Raw genomic sequence first — 24,818 nt, 5'->3', positions numbered from 1 at the left:
GCAAATATGGGATTTCTTCACCTCTCCTTAGCCACAAAGCTACAAAATCCAGGTTTTACTTGCGTACCTCATCTTCTTTTCCACTTCTCTCAGTAACACCTTGACAGTAATTTGGCAAGGTTGAGTGATGAGAGTATTAACTCTTCGTTTGACCACTGCTCTTTCAAATAACTAGTACCACACTTACTGAGCAATCAAGTCCAGTCAACCCACTGGGCATGTCTATCTCTGAGGAGGTGTCAGAGGGATTAGGGTGGCCTGGTTTTCAGATCTTGACTGTAGGCAGGAGAAGAAGACACCTACCAGTGCAGGGGGGAATGTGCACAAGGTGTGCGTGTGCGGAGCAGGTTGGGGCTGGCAGAATACTGCAGCCTGCCTCCCATCACCTCCTCATTTGCATTAAAGCTTGTCAGGAAATATTTCTGCACTGGAAACCCCTTGTTTGTTTACTTTGCCTTTCTCAGCATTTAATAGCTATTTTTAAAAGCACCACCAAGGTTTTCCAGCACCAGGCAGTAGCAGCTACCTGCACCCACTTCAGCTCATGTGATTTATCCCTGAGATGAGAAACATGTGGGTGACCCTTTATCCACGTTCCCAAATTCATGGGGCAAACAGCAGATCTGAAGTGGGAAACTTATTTTACAGGGCAGGTCTCCTCCTGATATAATCTTAGCAGAAACTAGAATATCATATTTTCACCTAGACTTGCTTAATGAAGCCTGAGCGGGCTTGTTACCAGCCCCATTTTATTTTCTGGAGTATCAGAAAGATGGGAAGGGGGAGAAGCACATGGAAGGTTACTAATGGCTGAACCAAAAGCAGCTAATTAGAAGCCAAGTGCAGTGTAGTGAAGGCAGGGAATCTGAATGAAGCAAAAAGACCCCAGATTATCATTAAAATAACTAACATGTTGTTTTATAAATCATGATAAAATACAACATCTTTAGGGCTATACTATATTCTGAACTTTCATTTACTTGTCTAGTTATGTTATAATGTCAGCTTTTGTAGTCAAGTCGAAATGAAACACAGTTGATCTGAGCATCCAAATCTACCTGCTTTCATTGTTACAGTTACGAGGGAGAAATCCTCCTCTTAATCATCAAAGACTGAAGGTGAACTTGAACTTTCAAGACCCCCTGAAGTAGAGCTTGAATAAGAATTTGTAATAAAAATGACACGATCCTTTGGATCAGGTATGGAAAGTTTCCCTTTCTCTTTCTTTTTTATCTGCCTATACCCCTGCGGACGCTCAGGCCTGACCGCTTCCTACCTGCACCCCCCGTCCTGCCGGCCACCTTCTGCATGGTCACTGCTCTCCTCCCGTCTGCTCAGTAGATGGGTGACCATGAAAATGAGCCAGCAGTGGAGCAGGTGAAGGAACGGCAAACTCACCTAGCTGGTGTGTTAGAGAAATGGGAAAACTGCATTACCCCAAGGTAGAAGATGATAAATTCTATTCCCCCTCAGTATATCTCTGGATACTTGCTTTACCCTTTATTTCTGAATCCAGTACATTTACAGTCAATAAACAAGAGGGAAAAAGTCCAGCACTTCTAGGGCTGACATGTTTTAGATGTCTGCCTCACATGTGTTGTTCAGCCCTGAGATGGACTGGGACAAGAACTTGCCTCTTTCTCTCCACCAAATGCAAAGGGAATCAGCTGTAAATGGCCAATGTGAGGAGAGATGAAAAGCAGCCCTTCCATTCACCAGTCCTGTCACACAAGGCTCCGGAGAGAGGGGCTTTGGCTACCTAAGTGGGTTCAGAGGGAAGGTGAAGCAAATATAGCCACACCATGTACATGCATATCTATATGCACACAGTATAAATATAGGTGTGTATATGTACATCTCTATATGTATATGACATGCACAATATATACATACGTTACACTGAAATATACAGTTGGAGCTGAAGGTCCTATTGTCTCTTGTGCAGTTACATACATGCAGGAGGAGCAATTTCTTTCTGTAGGGCAGGGGCAGGAGCAGCCTTCACAGCCTGTGTCCAGACAGAGACACAAAACACATAAAGCAAATGAGCAAAGCCATTTCACAAAAGCTCCTGCGAGAAGCTCACATAAAGCTACTCACCGCAATCAATAGGTGGTTGCTAATTATAAACAAGAAGAGCTGAAATTCCTGGGAATTCGTCGTCTCTTTTTTTTATAAAACCAGCAGGCGGAGTGAGTAAAAGCCAGTTTTCACTGCCTCCCATCCCACAGGGCAGGACTGCTTTGCAAAACCCTTTCTCACCATCGCAAACCAACAGGAAATTGCTGCCAGCCTGGTCGTCACCTTGCTCCGTTTCCAAATACAGAGTCAGCAACCCCAGATCTGTTCCTAGAGACATGTCACAGAGAGCAGCACCAGGGCTCCATTTACCCATTGCACTGAAAGCCTGATGATGGTGATGGTTAGTGAAAGGAGAGAGGGTTCTGGAGAGTTTTCAGGGGAAACATCTTCTGAGCTCATCTACTTGGCAATTTCACATGAACTCCACAGGTTCATCAAGGAGTGAATGTGTGTGGAGGTTCATCCAGCCTGCAAGCAGGAAGAAGCTTCATGAGTTAGGTGATTTTATGATTTAGGAGATTTAGGAGAGTCAGTGCTCTCTTAGGTCAGCAAGTGTTACTGAAGAGTTTACAGAAATATAATCTCACATGTGCTCTCTCATGATCCCATCACACTTTTGTGATTTCTTTCCTTAGCAGGAAGCTCATGTGCTGTTCAGTTTAAGAGAGAAGTGGTGGAGAATGTCCTCACATCAGCCAGCTGGACCAAGCCAAGTGCTTGATGTTGAAAGTGGGCTTTAAACTAGACCTAGCTGAGTGCTCCAGCCATCTGGCTGTTACATAACTCACCAGAGAGCTCTTCTTTCCCACCCAAGAGGAATGAAGGAGTAAATTGTAATTTTGCTCCTGGCAAGCATTTTTCTCGGTACTCGGTTCATCACTGAGGTGTGCAACCTCGCCATGCCCAGTGACCCTACGTGCTTAACTGTGTGTGAGTTACACCTACCCTACTTCCAAACAAGCTAGGTATGTTTTTTCTTGGCTTTGCTTTACTATTGTTTAAAGATAAACTTTCAGGGAAAAAAAAAAAAAAGACAAAAACCCACAACCTTTCAAAGATTTGAGATCTGGTACAAAACAGCAAGCCAGAATAAAAACACTTGTAGATAAGAGGCATGATGGACTGGATCAGCCAACTGAGCTGGGTGGATCTTTCTCTAACCTTATCTAGGGTATAATCTGCTGTGGCAGTTCTTATGTTGCTGTAATAATTCCCCGATTTTTTACGCTGTCTGCAGAAATGGGACACCTCCATTTCCTAGATTTTGCATATTAGTCCGTGCTTGCCTTGCTGTTTGCACGTGCCTAACAGGATTCCCAAGTGCAGGCAGCCCCAAGCCACCCCCAGCACCTTCTGGCATGGAGCAGCCAGCGCCCTGCTGGTGCTTGGTGCCACGGGCAGATGGGACCCAGCACTTCTTCAGGTTAATGAGGAGGAACTCATGGCCTCCTGCATGTTCTGTGAAAACAGGACATCCCGGGAAAAGTGAAAAACGGTCTCTGAGATGATAAATGTAAAGTGACACCCTCACCCTGCAAGTCTGGGGCGGAGGATCCCTCTGCAGCACCATGAATGATGTTAATGAACATTTGTGCTTCCCCCTTGGGTAACCAAGGCAAAGCACCGCAGCCTGGGGCTATTTATTGCCCTCAGGGACCACCCAGGGCCCCCTAAGCAGCGCTAAAGGAAACATGAGTTTATGGCAATGGACCGAACAGGTTAACTGAGAGAAATTATACCAGATCTTTACAGGCAGTGCTGGCGAGCAGCCCTGCACTGTGCAGCAGAAAGAAAACCCAGCACATTGCTAAGATAATCCTGTGATATTTTGAAGAAATTGTGCCCCCTGCTGATTTAATTAGATTTTTTAGCCTCAGCTCTAAACCTGGCGAGAACATTCAAACATACTGATTAGTGTTCAAGGTCAATGACTCAGAAGTCCTGCTGGATACCAAAAATTTTCTCTTTCAACCCTGAAATAAGATGCTTATTATTGATCTTTGGGAAGCAGCAAGCAAAAGAGGAACAGTGTATCCTTGCAGGGACAGCCTTTTTGAGTTCATTCCTAGCATTTTACATGCCCTTTGTAGCATTTACTGGGAAAGTAAAAGCCCAGAATACTAATAAGGACAAAAATGCATAAGAAGGGAATGTGGGGGGTTTACAAAGCATTTATAAATGAATGTTTGCAACTTCTCTGTATGTTAAGATCGTCTGATTTCCCAGCCAGGCTAGAAGGGACATACATCGGCTGCCCATTTAATAAGATCATGACTGATTACTACAGCAGAAAGATCACTGTGGAATAGCAACTGCTGCTATTTTATGAGATGCTGGTTTATACCCTAATATCTCGTATCATCTGTCACCATGGCACTATTAGGAAAAATAAATAAATAAAAGGCATTTTCAGAAGGCCTCAGCTGTGTCCTGAGGGCCAGCACCGAGGTTGCTCCCAAAGGCTGGACAGCAAGAGCGGGGGAAAGAGAGAAGCAGCCAAACGCTGCTGCCACTCACGGCTTGCCATCGTGGGGTCGGATCGAGCCCAAATCGGGGGTTGCCTGGAGGGGTGGCTGGGGCTGAGCTCTCTTCGCCGGCAAGTGCCACCCACATGAAGAGGAGAAGACTTCGCTTTGCGTGCGATCTCGGTGGCGCTGGGGGCGCCGAGGTGCCCGTGCTGCACCGGAGGTGTCCGGCGCTCCTCCTCCAGGCTCATGGCCGGTGTCGCGTTGCTCTCTGCTGGCGAGGCGAGGAGAGCGGGGACATTTTGATGCGGCTCTGGCTCCTCGGAGCTTCCCTCCCGCGGAGGTCACCGGGTTCCCTCTAGTGGCCGTTTGGGGGAACACGGATCTCGGCTGCTAAGAGCGCCCAGCAGCGTTCCGGAAAAACACGCACTGATATTGAAGACGCCCAGGGGAGGAGGGACTGCAGTAAGCACAGCACATGCCAAAAGCTTCAACGGCCTAGGAGTTCCTGCTCCTCAGTGAAACAAAATACAAAGTCTAAGCAAGAGTAAAAACCAGCACTTCTGAAAGAAACTGCATTTTTTTTTTCTTTCTTTTTTCACTAGTTAACTCATGGACACCCATGTCATTTGTCAGGTTTGAGATAGCCAGGCTGAAACTCCCACGCTCGGGCAAAGCACCCAGGGGTGCCCAGCGAGCCTCCTGCAGCGCTGCCTCACTTATTGGTCTTTATGGTACTGAAGCAAAGGATTGGCAAAACCCCAAATATCTATCTCCAGAGACAGTACATATGTAAACAAATAACCTCTGTGCAGAGCAAGAGGAGGCCTTTCTCTTCCTGATCGTCTCAAGCAGCATCACTTTCCATTCCTGCCATTTATCACCCCAGCCCCATATCAGCATTCTCATCATCTGGCCTTGGGCTGATGTCAGATTAAATGCCTTAAAATTGCCGACTTCATCTTTATGCCCTTTTAACACTGACCTAATATTAATATTCTGCAAGGCTTCAGGAATTTCCCTCAGATACCAGGATGTATCCAAAATAAAGATAAGTTGGCCAATTATCTCCTAACTGGATCTTTCAGGCCTTCTGTGTAGCAGGACTTAAACATTTATGTATAAGATGATATATATTTAATATCTTCACATATTATTAAGGTGCTAAAAATATGCCTTTTCTTGTTCAACTTGATTATCATCCTATTTCTTTCTAAAATCTTAACAGAAACTTCTGGCTTTCTTTACCTCCTCTTCCAAATCACTTTTAGCTGCAGCTGTGCTGTGGCTGCTGCTGCTGTGTTGGAGGGACGTTCGATGACCACCATTTTGGATGTCCCCACTTCTGATTTCTCTTCAGAAGCGCAGACCCTACGGGAGGCTGCTGCATATTAAACAGTGATAAAATACCTCTCACCAGGAGGAAAAGTCTCCTGATAGTCCTTCCCTCATGGTCATACATTGCCAGCCCATCTCCTATTTCAATGTTTCCACTGCGCGTGGCTCCTGATGCTGCATCTTTTATGCCTTCCTGATGTCAGATGTTGGTCATGGCTGAGGCTCTGATTTCTGAGCCAGGCAAATGGATGAAGTGCTGCTTTTGCTGGGAATCACTGTGTTTCCTGCAAGTAGTTGACTGACCATCCGTACTGCTTTAGCAGTAGAACAGATACCCATTCATATGGGTGAAAGACGGGGCAGTTCAGCCCCGTCTGCCCTGAACCTGCTCTCCCGTCCTTCCTCCACCCCCTGATCTGCTCTCCCCACCAGCTTCTCTGCTTGCTCCCTGGGGTCAGTCAGGGCTTTCCAAAGAAGAGCCTGCAGGTGAGGACACAGTTTCAGTGAGGGTTCAGGCTATCTGAAGATCTTCTCCTAGGTCCAAGGTTGGCCTAGCTTTGGCTTTGAACAGGCGTCTGAACCAAACATCCCTGCAAAATGTGCTGCATGAAGTCAGGAGGCAGGTGGAAATGGCCGCGGTGTGTGTGCCACGGGCTGAGGCAGGAGGCCGAGCTCAGCCCCACCACCGGCAGCCCTGCGCGTGGTCGCCGTGTGGGAGAGGCGCAGGGCCGCGCGCGAGCCCAGCGTGGGGCCAGGGCCGAGGTGCCCGGCCCAGCCTTGTGCAGCGCGGGGGCCATGCCGGCCTGTCAGCACTGTGAGAGGGGTGGGATTGGGGCCGCGTGGCCAACCCTTTTAGTTTCCTGCACTAAAAAATCTCCCCAAACCATGGCCACCATTTTAGCTTTGTATTCCCTGATCTAACGAGTTTCTAATTGCTTTGAAGCTTTCCCATTAAGGCCCCAGGAGGTGCTGAGGGCCCTGACGGCTCCCCAGCTCACCCCAGTCCTGCACTCCCCACTGAACGCTGCAGCCCCAGTGTGGCTGTTTTTTGGCTGGTGAGTCATCTCGTTTTACTTATGATATACTAAAACCTGTGTCATTTCTGGCTGTGTTTTAACCAGAGCTCAGAGAACCCTGGGGATGCAGGAGGACATCAGTGCCATCAGATGCTGGAAATCTTGTTTTCTAACTATGTTTTTCTAAGAAACCTAACATGATACGAGGATGAGCAGGGAACTGCCAAAGCCCAGCACATTCCCAGATTTCTGCAGAGAAAGAGGGCCCTGGCTGCTCCTGGTTGGGTTTGCTCAACCCATCCTAAAGCTGCTTAATCCCTTGTTGCAGACATACCACCTTTCCGCCTGTACTTTACACTGCGCCATCTCCACCTCGCTACATGCAGCCACCCCACACTTTTTTTTTTTTTTTTTCATCCTACCAGCATGCAATTAATTGCAATAAAATGCGACGCCCATTGGTCAGCCTGAGTCAGAGCTCACTGGCTCCTTTGACACCATCCCATGGGACGCGATCCCAGGGAATGGGCACCCCAATTATGGGGAAGGGAGTGGATGGACCTTGGCTGCGGGGGCTGCCTCCTGTCTCCCCATGGCACTCGTCCATTCCTGCCAGAGCTGCCCCGGTGCCCGCTGTGTCGTGGTGGTGTTTCCCTGTGCCAGCTACAGTCTCACCGGTTAGGTATTCCCGTCATTGCTCTTACTCATCCTTCTTCGCTTAGGTAAAATAGATGCCAACCCCATCATAAAGCTATCTTATCAGGAGCACTGTGCTCAATTCATTCCAGTGCTGCAAGGGAAGCAGCTTCTTAAAACTTTCTTAGTTCCACAAAGACACAAAAAAGCACATATGAATTTAATTTTAACCAATAACCAGGACCAAACAAAGTTTGTATAGACACAACACAAACATGAGAGATGCCACTTCAACACAAGGGAGCCGAGGAAAAGGAGAAGTAGATGCAAATACACACACAAACACACATGCATGTACCAAAAGTCAGCATTTTTCCCTCATTTCATGGCAAACAACGGCAGCAGCAGCTCTGTGCTTTCCAAGCAGAGTCAGTTTAGTCCTGCATTTTTCATGAGTTTATGAAGATTTCCAATATGTCTGTTGATAAAAGTTTTCTAGGGCAATCTAAGCTGTTTAAAACCCATACTAAAAAAAAAAGATACACAGCTCACCCACCCAAATTTTATCAATAACAATCAATATGGGGACATTTGGAGCTAAAAACTGTAATCTGCCAAACACCTCACAGACTGTGTGAAGCCTGTGGAAGTCAAGCACAGCCTTGGAAGGGTTTTGCGAGTGGCTGCAGCATCTGGCTATTGAAACATGCACCTTCCCAGTTGCCTGTCAGGGGAGTTCAGTGCCTATTCCCTTATTACTTTTTAAAAATAGCTCTCTAGTCAAACCAATAAGCAAGCAAAATTAAAAAAACAGATCCCAAACTTCTTCTAGTAAAGAAAAGTGAAAACCTGAAACTTGTCTTTTCCTGCTGTTGAGAAGCTCCCGAAAGCACACGTGAAAGTGTTTTTTTTTTCTTTTTTTTTTTTCTTTTTCATTTTTTTTTTCCCCAGTGGGATGCTGAGGCCAGAAAATCCACTTTGAGATTGCTTATCAGTTTAAATTTTAAAGCCTAGGTGGAGTAAAGAAACGCCCTACCTGTTGATGCCAAATATTATTTAGCTCTTCCTTAGAGAACACCGGCAGTTCGGAAAGGCTCCAAATATTCCTGAGGAAACGCATCAAGAGACACACGTTATCAAGCAGATTGTGCTTTCCTCATCATTAAATATTACTCAGGCATAAGCAGTGTAGCTTGTTAAGAGTTTGCTCATGGCCCAAAACCTGTAAAAGTCACAGACAAGCTAGAAAATGCCTTGGAAGAGGATGCAGTGACCCACTATTGAGCTACGGGAATTTCTCCTTCCCTACTAAATTGTCTGCAGTGGGAATTTGGTCAGTATTCCATTTATTATTGTTATTTTTAATAGTTGTTTAAAATGAGTAAGCAGTCAAACGCAGGTCAAACCTAAAGAATAAGAACAATGAGCATGGAGAATGTTGTCATTTTTAAAAGAGATTAGGTTGATTCTTTTTATTTCCAGTGGATGTAAGAGCAACTCTGCCAGGATTGTATGAATTCCTACTTGCCAACTTAAAATGCCTATTTTTCCTCAATATTTTTCAATCTAAAGAACTGAAATACTTTGAGGGCATCATGATCCATTTTCCGAAGTATTTTCCAGAGGATTTTATAAACAATAAAGAGAAACAGAATCCTATGTCTTTCCAAAAGCTGTCATTTAAGAAAATCAGCATCTCTATTCTTAATTTAATGGTACAAGCAAGCAACAATGAAGATATTTCTTAATTTCATTGTTTCACCTACTAGGATAGCAGTGGGCATGGAAAGATGAGACCAAGTAGTGGTGAATTTTATATGCCTACATACATACATATATATATATATAATACATACTTTTTTCTAATCAAAAAGATTTAGGACAGCAAAGAATCATGCTTCCCCTTGCCCCTCAAATTGCTAGGTCCTAAACATAGCTTGTATGCCTAATAAAGGAGCATATCTTTATATCCTGGCCAAGATAAAGCATTGGAATCAAGCTGACTATGTTCACTTTTTAAGTATTATGGAAAAATATTTGTAACTTACAATTCTGCTCCCAAATGCTCTGCTTATCAGGCCATAACTATTTAGGGAGCTAAACTTTGTGCTGCGAATCCACTCTCTTAAAAGGATTTTTTGCTCAGTGAAGATGCTACTGTGCGATATGTTGTCCCTATGGTATGTTTGATAGACAAAATCACATTACCTGAAGATGTTATGCAGCCGTAGTTTCTCCACCAAAACCTAACCCGAGAAGAGCTCACAAAGCCGTGGGCCAGGCTGAGAAGGTTCATTATTTCCAGCCCCTTTTCCATGTGAAAGCGAGCGGAGCACCAAGGCTCCGCACATCCGCGCTTGCCGCCCCGCGCACCTCCCTCCCACCGCTCACGACTGCTCGCAAGACGAGATGCAAAGGACAGGGATGGTGTTTGAGGCAGACCACAGTACGTGCACAGACCACAACAAATTGCAACTGGAACACATCACAGTCAAGAAAATGAGTTCCTTGTGCTTGATGCCTTATCTGGAGGCGCTGAGAAACCGTCCTTTAATATTTGCAAGGAATTTCCAAGAGCTTCCCAGCCACCATGGGCCTCTGCAAGGGCCGCGCTCTCCAAAGGCCAAGCTCTGCAGGGGCAGAAACGCTCTCAAACAGGTGCTCAGTGTGAGCCCAACCACACGTTTGCAAGGTAACAGGAGAGTCCACACTATAGAAAGTGCAGATGGCAAAATTTCAAATTAATACTGCTGTCATAACAGTCTCAGGATCAACAGGACAATGGTTTTAGTAAATGCACACCCTTCGGTAATGAAAATTTTCACTGGAATAAGTGAGTTTGTGCAATAAAAAAAGCCAGCCAGCTTTTTATAAAAATCTGTTCTTTATTGAACTCAGATCACAGAAGAGAATAGCTCAGTACAAAATCTCTAACAGTGCGACTCATAGCACAGTAAAGTCTCAGTCTCTCACAGTTGTAAGCTCTGGTTGTGCATCATACAATAGGTATGTTCGTATTGCAGGGTACAGAACCGGAGGTCATCCCTGTAGCCCAGATATTTTTTAAAGCAAGAAGAGAATGCTTAATAAAAGTTAATGTTTTTATCATGCTGAAAAGAACTTCCATACCTTATTGCATCAAGAACATCCAGTTTTGTGGCAATGCTTTGAGTGCACTATCAGCAAAGTGTTGTTACTACTCAACCCATTAAGACCGCCCTGCTCTTACTAGGCTTTTCAGAACATAGGATAAGCCAGCTTGAACACCCAGGACTCATTACAGCAGTTAACTTCTTTCCTGAACACACATAGCAATCTTCCAAGGAACCACTGCAGCACAGCAGAAGAGAAGGCGGGCATGCACAGCAGCTAACAATAACACAGGGAAAAGGTAAGCGTTAATAAAAGCGTTAATATAAAGCCTCACTTCCCAACAAAATCCTAAGAGTATTTTATTTTCTGTTTATCTGGAACATCTCCAGCTTATGTCAAGCAAGCAAGCCCAGCTGAACAGCATGCCAGATTCCCTGAGTGTTGAATCTAGATCCACATTCTCTTCAATGTCTACACCTGAAACTCACAGTGGAAAAATTACTCAACAATCTATGCCAAATTTTGCATTTAGAGAGAAACTAGAACTGCAGATTAACAATAATAATAATCTTGGCCTGACTTTTCCTGTCCCCTTTGTCGAGTGTGTGGGAACCAGGTCTGATGATGAACTCCAGGTGAGGACATGCTGTCCAGTGCAGGAAAGCCAAAGCTGGCTGGATGGGCTGGGATTGCTGTTCCCTCTACCCAAGAGTAGAAGCTGGGATGAAGTTGGAAGTGTATAAAGAGATACCTTCGATATGAAATCCTTGAATTCCATTTTAACAAATTACTCAGTCGCAAGGTCTGGCTGAGCAGAACCTCCCAATTTAGAGTAAGTCAAGTGAACTAGCATCTAATCTGGACACATACCTGTATAAAAAAGAAACAAAATAACAAAATAGCTCTACAAAGTAGTCCCTTTACCAGTTATACAGCACTTTTCACCTTCAAAAAGCTTGCATTATTGCAAGAAACTTCTTGGAAACTCTGGCAGAGGTTGTTATTCAGAAAATATGGAGTAAACATGTATTATTTATGAGTCCTACCAATGTATGTGCCACTATCTCCACTATAAGCATCTGTGGTTAGACGCTGCATCTTCTGGTTCTCCTGTAATTTAAGACAGAAAGCATTTTTATGTGCTTCAGAAGGTAATTATGCACAAGCACACTGATTGTATACTGACTGCATGCTGTTGCAGCACCTATAAATAATACATAGTAGTAACAAGTGTATAGCAGTTATTAAAACCCTGCGGTATCTAGTCAAGAGCAAAAATTAGAAAAACCACTGCAACTTTCCAGCTTTCATCAAGTCACTTCCTGCATGCTTGTTTTCTTTTCTTCTCTCCTTATAAATAGATAAGATACCAAAAAGATACCAAAGTGAAAGCACTTTGCTCATGAAACAAATGTAACGAGATCCTAGTGCAGTTTCAACAGCCCTCAGTCAGTGTCTATCTTAAATCATTTAAAGAATCAAAGAACTCTCCTCGTTTAGCAGACTAAAACATACCAGATATTGATTTGACAGCTAGCAGTGACTCCATTGGAGCTCAAATCATTTCCAGCATAAGGAATTGAGATTTAGGCAGCTTTCCCGTGCAAAGACATATTAACTGCAAAACAAGAGGGAATAAAACCCTCACTTACCCCTGGTTTCCTGGGTAAGGAAGCTATGAAGAAAGTGACACAAAGAAACCTAACATGGAAAATAAAGACTCAGTCTCTTCTAAAAAATCATTTGAAGAACCCAACTTGGCAACATATGCTTATTTTTAGTTTCTGGTAGGCAGCATTGCAGAAAGGACATTTGGAGACGATGGGATTCTGCAGCATACACAGCCCATCGCCGGGACAGGATTTGCTCCACGGGCAGATTTCAGGGAAGCCGCAAGCAAGGGGCCGAAGCAGCCCTTGCGAGCGCGTGGGCAGCGATGGGCCCCTGCGCGGGACCCGCGCGCGGTGCTCGGAGCGGCACGGCGGGACGCGGCTCTGCGCACTGGCTACAGAGCTGCTGGCCGTGCCCACGGCAGCGGCCACCGCAGGTCACGCTGCCGGCCCAAAGCGCTGCAGCTTCTCCAGGAAAGTCACCCCAAACCACGCGGTGCCCAGCAAAAACTAAACCACACGGCCTGCTTATTCCTAACGCTTCCAAGGCAGCAGAACCTTGAGCCTGAAATACAGCGTGCAGGTTCTCTCACCATCATCTTCTTAAAACAGGGGGCTGAAGATTGATTGAAAAGGCTTCTTAGCTAGATCAGTGTATTTGGCTATTACACCCGTTTTTCACCTGGCTGGGGCTTTCCTCACTCTCCTGCCCGTCCAAGGCACAAAGCTGCAGCACTTGTCGTACGGCAGCAGCATTGACAGCCCTGTCAGGTGCTTCCAGTGTCTGCCAGCCTTATGATGACCCTTGGACCAAATCCGATGCTGACATATGCGCTGTGCAGCCAAAATGTGTCCCAGGAGACCCGTATTTTGTCTAAGCAGACACTATATTTCTAGGCAGTAACTTAAGGGTGACTTCAAAGCCGCTACAATATCATCTTGGAGCAAAAACTCAAAACTGGAATGTTCCCAAACCTTAAAGTGGGAGGAGGTGCCAGAAGAACTTCTGGCGCCAGCTTTTGTGCAGTAGGACACGTAGCACCAACAGAGCCTCAGCAAGGCCACGAGGTAAGCAAGTACTCCAAAGCAAGACGGGACACAAACACAGTTCATCGAACGCATAGAACCAAACTCAAACAGCATGAAAAAAGTAAAATTCATTTTATTCTTCACAAATGCATGAACACCTTATGCAAAAGCAGCATCCTGAACCATACATTTCCCTTATCATGATGGGATATTAGCAAAAAGCAAGTATTTTTCCTATTCTTTTAGATTAAATACACTCTGCTGATGTAAATAGGAGCCACCCCACTGATTTCCATGGAGCTCTAACTCTGTAAGTCAGCAAAGAGGCCAACTCATCTGTCTGCAACACAATTAGATGTTGCAAGGGTGTCTTGCTGTGTTCTCAATGTGGAGTTATCCTAAATGCTTCCCACCAAGATGGATACACTGTCCACATACCCAATAAATTCCTCACTCTCTTCAACTCTAACTGAAACAGTTTTAATTTTAAAATCCTATTTAAGCATTACGACTCTGAACCCACACGACTTAATGTCAGGTTTGTCTTTATGCTGCAGGAACAATCTTACTCAATTGGAAATTTTAAAAGACGACGTGTGCTCTGACCCGTTTTAGGAACGAGACCCTTCCGCCTCACCTCGTGGCCACCTAGTCCTTTCCCACCTCCCCCTCCACACCTGGGGAGGCCAAATGCTCTCCCTGCACCTCAACAAAATGCACAGCACTTTTTTCTAACCTGTATCTTCTCCTCCTCATCTTGGGATGGAAGCAGTTAATGGACCACCTAACCTGAAGGCAAGGGGGGTATCTGCCTTCACAGCCAGCAGCAGCAATGCTCATATAATCCAATAGGCCATGCTTTTGAACCTACACAGAAACTTTTTTTTTTTTTTGGTTCTTTTTTCTTCTTCTTAATTAAGTTCTCTCTCACACAGAGAACTCCATCGCAGTGACCTCTAGGACTTACCTGGAGCAAATTACTCCTCTTGCTTACGGAAATGATCCCTGCTACAAGATACAAGACAGCATCATTCCTCCCTCTGCTGAGGAGACGTCCCCTTCCTTCCCTTCCCCACATCTACAACTGAAGCCTCAAATGTGTATTACAGCAGCAAAAATGGCTCTGATGGAAAGAGTTTCCATCACCCTGTCTCTAAAATGACTGATATATTATATGCACGTCTGCAAGGCTGATACTGGATCTATGGATCAATGAAAACTTCTTCATTTCACTGCTCAAGCTGTAGGAACTATGCCATTAGCTCCTGTCAACTTCACATTTAAGAAATATAATTTACTTCACACACTGGAAGAACCTGTTAAGAACCCATATATATGTGTATATATATAGATAGATTTTTACACTGAGCAAACTGCGAAAAGAACCCAGCAACAACTAACACACACTGGTAGAGATGAGGCTGAATGAGATGGTGTCATTCATATGGCATCAGATAGTTAGTTATGTAACTCCGGTCCTAGAGTTTGAGAATTGCTCACAATTCTTTGATTGAAAAAAAAATCCAAAGGGTTCGAATTTTACTTCTAAATAAACTGTAAGCACATAGCTGGATAGCAGAATATATTTACCATGTAAAGTACTTTCTGTAATACAAATTTCAATTTTGCAAACTCTATACTCTATTATTTGGCCAAATTCTGAGGTACCTTGGTTTAAATGATGACATTAATGAATCTGGCAGGATCTCACACATGTATCACTGCCTCAAATTTTGGAAAAAAAAGGAGCTGTACATTTTCAGCCCTGTATATTGCGAGTCTAACCGCATAGAGTCTGAAACAGATGTATTTTGGTCATGACCATGCCTGCAAAAATGCACATTTAATAAGGCCATTATATTCAAGCTCAAAACAGGACTCAAGTCACATGAACAATCAAATGTATCAGAAATGGATCCATGAAAGCCATATAGCAGAAGATGGTCTTAAAAAAACAGCATTCCAGGAATAAGTGATTTTCTTTCCCCGAGAAACTGTGTGCTAATATTTGGAGCAGGTTTTATCTGCAGATCCAGACAACATAACTGGTATCTAGGTGGGCACCCTCACAAAATACATATATATATATATTTTTGCTAAAAGGTACCAAATGACCTAGAACTTGAGGGCAGGAAGCTACCGAAGTTCTGTCAAAGAGGTTCAAGTTGTTATGAACTTTAAGCATTTTCCATGCATGCTGATAGGAGGGAAGATTTGACTTTCCATTTTTTAAAATATTTGTCAACACGCAAGATACAATTCTTATTTGACAAGGTGTAGCAAAGCTAACTGAACGTGCACTGAAATATCCCTCAGCGCGTCCTTGCAGAGCTAGATCTTGTTAACGCTGCCAGTTCATCTGACCTGGCTCAAAGAAGGACCGAGCACACAACCCATTTAGCACAAAACAAGGAAGGGAGCAGATTTACAGCCAGCTAGCTGCCCGCATCCTGTGCAAATGGAAAGAAGCTGCCCTTTAGTGGCCATGAGGAAAGCTACCTTGAGTTTACAGTGCAGTAAGAGCATTCACACCAGCACTACCTTGGAGTAGCAGGTGTGCTGTAAATCTGCTGTCCGATTGCTTTGTGGGAATTTGCTCCATCGGAGGCTGTCCAGCCAGCTAACGTTTTGGCTTAATTAGAGGCAATGGCATTAGTCCAAGAAGGAAACAGACCATGTTCCCTCTTCCCCGTGCCACTTACCCAGATACGTAGCTATACAGCTCCAGAAAGCATCAGTACCAAGACTGGAAGAATCACATGGAAAAGCAAACAGGGAAATTAAGGGCCACGTGCATTACCATTCAGCAGAGACAGTCCCTCACAACCCCACACTCTGCCTCAAAAACCCTCACTAGGGTTACTGCTTATGACCTACCCTCCAGCTTAATCAATCCAGCAGTAGCAATTATTTCTGGGTACAGACTATACCCAAAGCTTTTCCTCCTAAGACCTATATTTTGGGTTTAGATGGAGTTTTCATTAGCATGACAAGAGACAAACCTAAGACAGACCTATCTTGACTTGTTTGCATGTTATAAATAACAGGCAAATAGACAACTGAGATACAAAAAATAGTAACTGTGCCAGACACTTTACACCTAGGGCTCCATTGCTTTCACTGCAGGAAGTGTCATTTGCCTGACACCAGTTTGACACTAACAGTGAACATGTTTTTGACCGAAGCTGTTGAGACAAAGCACTCAGCCCCAGAGCAGCCCTTGCTGTGATGGAAAAGGAAGCAGGGACTTCAAGATCTGGTTTCTAACTCCACCCGTCTCATAATCATCGCACACTGGGCAACTCTGACCTTCTCTCTCTCACAGTAACCACATTATATGGAAGGGAAATAACATTTACATTTTCCTCACAAGAAGAGTAGTAAGTCCATTAATGTATCAAGTGAGACGAAAAACAGTCTAAAAGAGGCTTCCTCTTATTGTGGCAGCTTTGTCTAAAAAAGATGAGTGGAATCATTTTGTCAATTAGGATAAAAAAGTTACTTTGGGAATCGAGTTTTAGAAGCCCATCTCTGGCATTCGCATGCTGACTACTACCAATAATTTTGTCTGTAATTGTCTAATGCACACAGTATTGATGGGCATATCAAGCAGTAGCAGTATTTTCAGCATTTTATATACAGTACTTGATACCTGAATACTCTCGCCAATAAAAAGTGGCTGTCCTGTAGTTGGCATCATCACCCCAAACACCCAGCATTTCAAAATGGAATTATGTACTGTTCTTCTCTCTGCATCCCACAGTTTTCACTATCAGTCAGCACCACAGTTTTAACGCAGGTCACAGACAACATGCAACGGGCCTACTTTAATTGCTTGCTTCAGACAATGTATTATTTCATAGTCATACAGTCTTAAAATGTTTTCTTCACTTAGCTATATTAAAATAATACTCCAAAATTTAAATTTATATTGAAAAATAAAAAGAGAAAAGAAAAACCCGGAACAAAACCAAGGAAAAAAACCCTGTACTCACAAAAGAAATCAAAGTTTCTCCTGAATTAGCATTAACGGACATTCATATTAGATGACTCCATATTTCAGAAATCAGTTATTTAATGCTCAATACTCTTTTCAGCAGATGAAGAGGTAGGTATATTTCCACACAACAAGAAAAACCGTAACAGACATTAAATTAAATCAAGTAATGTCTGAAAAGTCAAACACTGCTCTGACAACACATCAACGTAATTGTGTCTGAAGATACTCCCCAGGAGGACAAGAAAAGCTGTGCATTCTCATTTGATAATACATCATCATCTGAAATTTAATAATTTTTTTATGGAAAAACAAAAACCAAAAAACCACACAGGTATTCAAACACTATTTCCTTCCCTCCCCCACCCGCAACGTGAGTGTCCACAAAAGTGGTTGTTTCAATGGTACCATGAACTTTTGGACTGCTAACATGGAATTCACTGCAATTCTTCCTTACATTCACCAACACCAGCAGTCTACAAATTTACACAGAGACCATATGCATGATAATTACATAATTACAATAGAAATTCAATTTTAAGTGTTGTTAAAACAATCTTCATAAATAATGAAAATATCTGTGTTCTAACTCTTCAGTGACCTAAGGTTAATTGGTACAGATAGATAGCGTTTTTGTTTTTGTTTTCCTTTTATAAACCAAACTGGAGGTTCCTCACTGCCAGCAATGGTTAAGGCCTGGATCAAGTTACTCTCCTTTTGCTTTTCCCTTTTTCTGCTTCTTTCCGTTTTCCACCACTGGATTGTTTTCTGGTTTGCTTACTCCATTTGCAACAGCACCATTTGCTATTTTGCCGTTCTTTACGGGCTCCTTGGGCAGCTTGTATGTCCGATAGTAGAAGTTACCAAACAGGAAAATGAAGGTGACAGCATAGAAAATTACACCCCAGTGCATCCATTTAGGGAAAGGACAATCAATATAAATAGACAAGGCTGTGTGGCCAATAGTCACATGGAACTGCACCTGAAAGACAGGAAATACAGAATTAAAACAGTGTTAATATACTCGAGAAGTCTGACTGCACTGTTGTTTACCAATGCAGGACGCTATAAAAACTGCTAGAACTTGGGGTGGGGAGCAGGCGCTAGCGTGGGCTGTCACATCACACATGCCCAGATCAACTCTGTTCCAGCCCCTGGAACTGGTTTTCAAAAGTAGAAAAATGAGACAACATTAAGAGATCTGCATTTTCTTTGCCTTTTTGAATAGGTCTTCACAATTCACAGTTGAAACAACCAGTGTATCAGAAGACCTGCACACGTCTCATCTGTGCTGCACCTTTTCTGATAAATAAGATAAATGCTTCCATCTCCAGGGCTCTCTTACTAGTCTTAAAGTAGATTTTGAATATGAGGGGGAAAAAATGGAAAGAAAACATGACAGTTAAACAAACAAAGGAGTGGACAGGGACCCATTCACGGTAACTAGAGTTTCTTTAGCAGGTAACGGGGTGCAGTGTCACTGCCTTACGGTAGCTGGCTGCATGCCATGGGTGGCAGTGGGGCAAGTTGGTGCCAAGCTGAGGTTGAGGTGCATAGTGCTTTCTTTTTAGCACTTTTCCAGTGGAATGATTATTTTTATTGGGCCACTAAATAATAGTAATTTCTTTGTGAAAATATAAAGATTTTACAATACTCATGAGCTGTAATAAGATTTTTAGAACTTTTTTAAAGATCAGATGGCTAAGCATTTCTGTAAAGTTTTGGAGTTGTGTTGATACAAATCTATTCAGAGACAATACTTATCAAAATAAAGGGAGAAAAATGTTCTACTTACCAATTGTAATATGGTCAAGTATCGTTTCCACCACAGGTATTTCTGAAATTTAGGGCCACAGGCAGCTAATCCATAATACATGTACATAATGACATGAATAAATGCATTCATCTGAGCTCCAAAAAAAGCTGTCCAAAAACAGAAGGTAAGATTTTAATGTAAATTTGAAAGCAAAAGAAAATCTATTCTCACATTATTTATGTAATAGCACAGTCACGAAGCACAGGGAATGCTGAACTTCCATCTTTCCAAGGTTCCACCGTACAGACCTAACTGCTGACTCATGTGATCAGTGGGTCGTACATTCTGTGGAACTACTTTAGTAAGGAGTTATCCATGCAGATTTCGGTTGAACAGACACATGTATCATGAGCATTTCAGATCCGCTAGTGCAGTATAAGTGCAATTGGTTTGCTAAAGGACTACTAAAAGCAATGTTTCACGGTGCAATGTATAGAGAAGTACCTGACAGGTTCTGTACTTCAATCTATTAGGCTATGTATAAGCAAAGTTTTTAAGATCCACTTTCCAGCGAGAAACATGAGGAAGTTTGATGAAAGAGACCGTTTTGTCAGAACAATTCATGCTGGAAACAAAGATGATAGTTCTCATTTGCATTAAGTCCTCTTAGCTCTGTCAAGATCCACAGCCACTCAATAGGAGCAAATTATATCTTTTTGAGATTTTACACTGCCAGAGAGGCATGAAAGGGCTGTAATGTAAAACATCAGGACAGTAGAAACATTTTTTTGTTAATATCCAACAATTCACATTTTTGTGAGGTAGACTATGTCTAAACTCGGTCATTTAATTTATAATGGATCTATGCAAGTCTTGTGCTATCAACGCCCTCCATAAACAGAGAAGAGCAGCTGCTGCTCTTCTTTTTGCAGGGGACAGGAACTAAGAGGCAGTGCAGGAACACCACAAAATTGACATAAGTTTAGAAATAGTCCCAACTACCACATTGTATCCCACAAATATTTATAGCATGAAAAAAATATATATATTCAAAAGGAAGCAAGGAAGGGGGTGTTTGAGCTGTCCAGGGAGTTTCCAGGTAAAACTACAAGCAAACAGGTTGACCAATGAAGATTATGAAAACATCTGCTTGAGCACTTGTTGTATCTGTTTGAGTATCAGACTACTTTGGAGAAATTCAGCCACAGTTACAGATACTGTGTTTAAGTATTCCTTGTTCTGAAGAAAAAAAAAAAATCCACTCAGTACAAGGCACATACAGTAAATGAGAGTAAAAAGTCCTCATACTGTAAAGGTACTTGGGTGGTTTGAGCAAAACAAACAAAAGCTTGGAGTTTACCATAAGTAACTTGTAGTGCCTTAAGTTGACAAGGCACATTGCAAACAGAACCTTTTCCCTAAACCCTAAGTTCTACAGGGCTTGTAAATTGAGAGAAAAAGGCAGCAATGACAAAAACAAGAGGTACAATGCAGGAAAGGATGGATGCAGCAAAAACAATGGAACAAAATCCTTTGGTATGGGTTTTGGAAGCAAGAGAAAAAAAAAGAGTTAATGTTAGCATTAATAGCAGGCTGGTGGTATTATGAATAGCTTTTAAAAGTCAACTGATGGGTTGAGTGCCTCTGAAACCATTACGAGAAGGTTTCAGAATTTCGTACCTATCTCCTTATAAAAAAAAAAAAAAAAAAAAAAAGGAGCAAACCCCAAACTCAGATATAATGTCAAATATCATCTCCATTAACTTTATTACATTTGCAGATACATTGTGGCCCATAATTAGATTTTGCATTTCCCTGTATCTGCAAAAATTGCAGTTAATTTGTTCTGCATTTCATATAGAAGGATAAATTCTGAAGACAGAACTCTGCCTGCAACTGATGCCCAGAAGGAGGGGAAAAATAAAGTTTTGCAATTCATTAGACTATGTCCCTGCTACCTTTTCCTCCCCCACATTTCCCACAGAGGTAATTTGTACACGTTAAAGATTTCACACCATTTCTATTGAAATAGTCTCGTACATCACACTTAATTTTATATAAGCTCTTTTCTATTCATCCCAAACAATAACTGTGCATTGTGTCCACCCAAAAAGGTGCATGCATTTGTATTTGTGTGGAACTCACCTTGTCCACCTGCAACCCACTTGATACCAATCCACCACAGGGTGAACATGGTGAAATGGTGATAGACATGAAGGAAACTAATTTGGTTAAATTTCTTCCTCAGGATGAAAAATACTGTATCCAAATATTCGATTCCTTTGGAGACATAATACCACCATAAAGCAGCAGCTATCTGTAATAAAACAAAACAAAACAAAAAAAAGTTTTAATGATTATAAGTGGAATAAAATAAAATTAACTGCTGCAATCTGCTGTAAGAGAAGGACACCTCTGCCCTCCTCTAATCCTAGTTAATGGCATCATATGACGAGGGGGAATCAGGAAACGCTGATTAGAATTAGAATATTACTAGTATTAGAATACTAGTAATAATATGAATACTCCAGTTATCTATTCTGAACAGGGTTGTAGTATTCTGAATCTATGGCTCAGAAACCAGTACAGAAAAAAAAATAAAAAGAGTTAATATAATTAAAACCCTTGCTGTCTCTAAACAGTTTACCATTTGAACATAAGGAGGCTGAATTCTCATTCATTACCCTAGGATTGGTGGGGGAATATTCCTGAAGGGATTCTTGTACTCATGTGGTCACAACAATGAGGCAGAACTGCAAAGACAGTGACTTTGTGTAAAATTCTTTTGATATTACAAGTACATGGTGGGGAAGATCCCAGCTCACTCTATGAGCTAGACTTCCCAACCCATGGGGCAATGCTCCCCTCAGCTTCACCTGGCCCACTTAGCAGACCTTTCTGAAAAACAGCATTCCCGCACAGTCTGCCTGCCCTTCTGGGAACAGGAGAAATGAGATTACGGGAGACTCTTGGAGCTGAGCGTACCAAGACAGTGCTGCACAATAAGCTTCTCCCTCCGTCCATCAACTACAGTGGAATTAGTCCAAGGTGCGCCAGGAAGCACGGATTCCTGCTGAAACCAGGATACTGCTGTGCCAAGTAAAGTTTGGAAGCTCCACGGGGTAATTTGCCAATACTGTGACATGGGGGATGGTGACAGGGGGGACTAGACTCCCTTCTGTATCCCAAAGCAGAGCAGTGAGTCTAGTTGCTGGCATCACAAGTTACCTAGCTTGTTATGCAAGGGTGGGACCAGAACATAGCCCAGGTGGTGACTCACACGTGAAAATGAAAAAACGCTGAAAAAGGCATCACCAACAAGGAGAGCAGGCAATGTCACAACACACCCTTTTGAGCAAGAGAAAAGTTGACCTGGTCTTTCAGGACTCATCTGATGGCAAGTCAGATCTGCCTTCACATTGTGTAAGGTAACTCCACCGCCTCCCTCATTCCCCAGGGAAGAGAGAAGAGACAAATAGGGAAGCGGTGGGTTCTTTTCCCAAATGCACACAAGCTCTGGGGCACGTTCCCGCTCCCCCAAGGCAGGGAAATGCAGAGAAGGGGCAGTGCAGAGCACTGGTGCAGCCCTGTGGAGGCTCTCACAGTAATTCACAGCCACGTCTGACTCAGTGCAGGGGGATGTCACATTTTAGGAGATTGTGGCAGTAGCAAGTAAGCAGCACGAGAGCAGAACAGTGCTGCAGTTCTGCACTGCAGGCTCTGCACTTTCCCAAAGGGACTGCACGGCTTGCCAAGCTGCAGACTTCTACCTACCCGCCACTGAATACCCTTCTCACTCTCCACGGGTTGTCATTGTGTCATTCGATTGTTGTCATAAACAGCTACTAACGGCTGTCAAATTTGGAGAGCCTCTCGATGACAGAAAAGTGACTCCCACAGATCTTGGGGCTCCCAGACTTGCAGGCAAGCTGCAAAAACTATCAATACATATTGCTCCATATCTGGTACACTCCTGCCTCTAGGACAGGCAGTAATGTGTTCAGTAACACCCACATCAAGGCTTTGCCTCACACCCATGGATCAGCATAACAGTCCAGCATCTTTCACAGATATTTGCTAAGCTGCAGCTTTTAAACAAATTACAAAAGATAAACATCTGTTCATCTCAGGAGTTAACAATAAACACTTTGGCCTCTATCCACAAAAGGACAAGCCAGCACTACCACATTAAGTGCCTCAGGGATCCTACCTTCTGAGAAGCTTGTAAAGAAGCTCAGATAAAAACTGCCAAAAAAGCTCTCATTTTGTTTAAAAACAAAACAAGACAAAACCAGTAGAATACAAGCAGAATTTGCCAATTTACTAAACAACAGAGCAAAATGCAAGCGGAGACAAAATCTCATAGAAAACTTGTACTCCATGTCCAAAAGGTTACAGCCTTACTCTAGGCACCGGGTAAGTCATTCACACCTCGTTCTTTCTTCTGAATTCCCCCTGTCTTGCAGGGAAAGCAGTTGGAACTCGTGAATTAAGATCAACTGAACTTCTGATTAAAATGCTTCCCATCACTTCAGAACAAAAAACAGCATTCACCTGTTAGCAGGAATATACCTGCAGAGCCTGAAAACTCTTTTGCTCTCTCATCATCCAGCTTCACCTGTATTTATTCTCATAACAGGTTTCTGGTATTGCTTTTTCCCTCAGTGCTCTCAGGGACTTATGTATGCATTTTGATCATTAGTTTATAGACGTAGAAAAAGGAAAAAATGAAGCAGACATTAAGTCATTTGTCTAAGGTTACCCATGCAATCATGGCAGAGGACAGAAATAAAGCAGAACAAGGTGGCTGGTGTGTAAGCTGTGTCAGGAGCACACGGTCACTATTAAACTTGCTCTGTAAAGCAACAAAAATTAGGACCCAATTTGTAGCCTTGCTTTGGGCGCAACATGGAAGAAAGATTTAACTTAACAGAAAATGTGTATTAAAATAGATCCTAATGAAGTCAATACTGCTGGTCATGACTACACCTTTTCTGGGAGTTTTCATACGTGTCAGTGTAAGTCTGTTAAGGCACCAGATGGCCCAGAAAGATTACATTACAGCCTAAGATTACGGGTCAGCAAGGGGTCCGCTCCTCTGACCCGCCTGCTGCAAGCTTTTGAACAGCTTGAGACCAGGGTCCTGCAGCCTCCTTCCTCATTTTGGGTTGGAGCTGATGATCCCGTACAGGATTTAAAGGGATGAGTACTTCTCAGAAGGTAAGACATTAAAAAATAGAGGAAACAAAGGTTTTTAGAGATCTCTCTTTTCCTTGTTTTAGTTATAGGATTTTATTTATAAGACCATGAAGTTGGTTAACTCAAGTTTTCCTTTCATGGAGGAGTAAAGAAAATTTGTAAAGATCAAATTTATGGCCTTAATTATTTCATAAGAGGAAATTATTCGAACTCCAGACAGAAGCACAAACAGGAAAAGTAAAAGCAGCTTAAAATTACAACACAGAAGGCAACCATAGTTCAGCTTTACGATTATCATTGACACATTTAAAAGTAGGAACTAACTAACATCCCACAGCTCCAGACTCCTAATTCTCAGTTCTCCAAAAACACTAATAATAGAAGAGTCTTGTCCTGGGAAATAAGAACACACAAAAGTCAGGAGAGGGCGAAGTGGCTACTCACAGATGCTAAAATTAAATACCTGAATTTAGACAACGTTAGAAGTTGTTTACTCCAAATAGTGGAGTTCCCAAAGGAGCACTTCAAAGCACGGAATTTAGCACCTCGCATTTAGCAAAGGGTTGGTTATTCTGACTCCTAAACTAGACACCTAGA

The 24,818-nt window shown here is 42.9% G+C and overlaps 1 protein-coding gene and 1 long non-coding RNA gene across 2 annotated transcripts in view; one reads left to right on the top strand and one right to left on the bottom strand.

Annotated features, from left to right (window-relative positions):
- Positions 1 to 24,818, top strand: part of LOC148595589 (uncharacterized) — a 569,244-nt gene that overhangs the window by 530,836 nt on the left and 13,590 nt on the right. The gene's annotated exons all lie outside the window — the stretch shown is intronic.
- ELOVL4 (ELOVL fatty acid elongase 4) overlaps positions 17,327 to 24,818 on the bottom strand; it is a 29,431-nt gene continuing 21,939 nt past the window's right edge. Inside the window, exons 4-6 of the mRNA XM_088520302.1 lie at positions 21,168 to 21,339; positions 19,062 to 19,189; positions 17,327 to 18,248 (exon numbers count right to left, since the gene is read on the bottom strand). Coding sequence (XP_088376428.1) covers positions 17,973 to 18,248; positions 19,062 to 19,189; positions 21,168 to 21,339 — 576 coding nt within the window. The 3' untranslated portion in view covers positions 17,327 to 17,972. The remainder of the gene's footprint in view (positions 18,249 to 19,061; positions 19,190 to 21,167; positions 21,340 to 24,818) is intronic.

Source organism: Tinamus guttatus, unplaced genomic scaffold (genome assembly GCF_059628265.1).
Source record: "Tinamus guttatus ecotype Peru unplaced genomic scaffold, ASM5962826v1 Tinamus_guttatus_pri_ptg000085l, whole genome shotgun sequence".
Classification (NCBI taxonomy): Eukaryota; Metazoa; Chordata; class Aves; order Tinamiformes; family Tinamidae; genus Tinamus; species Tinamus guttatus.
This window is presented reverse-complemented; position numbering and strand designations above follow the sequence as displayed.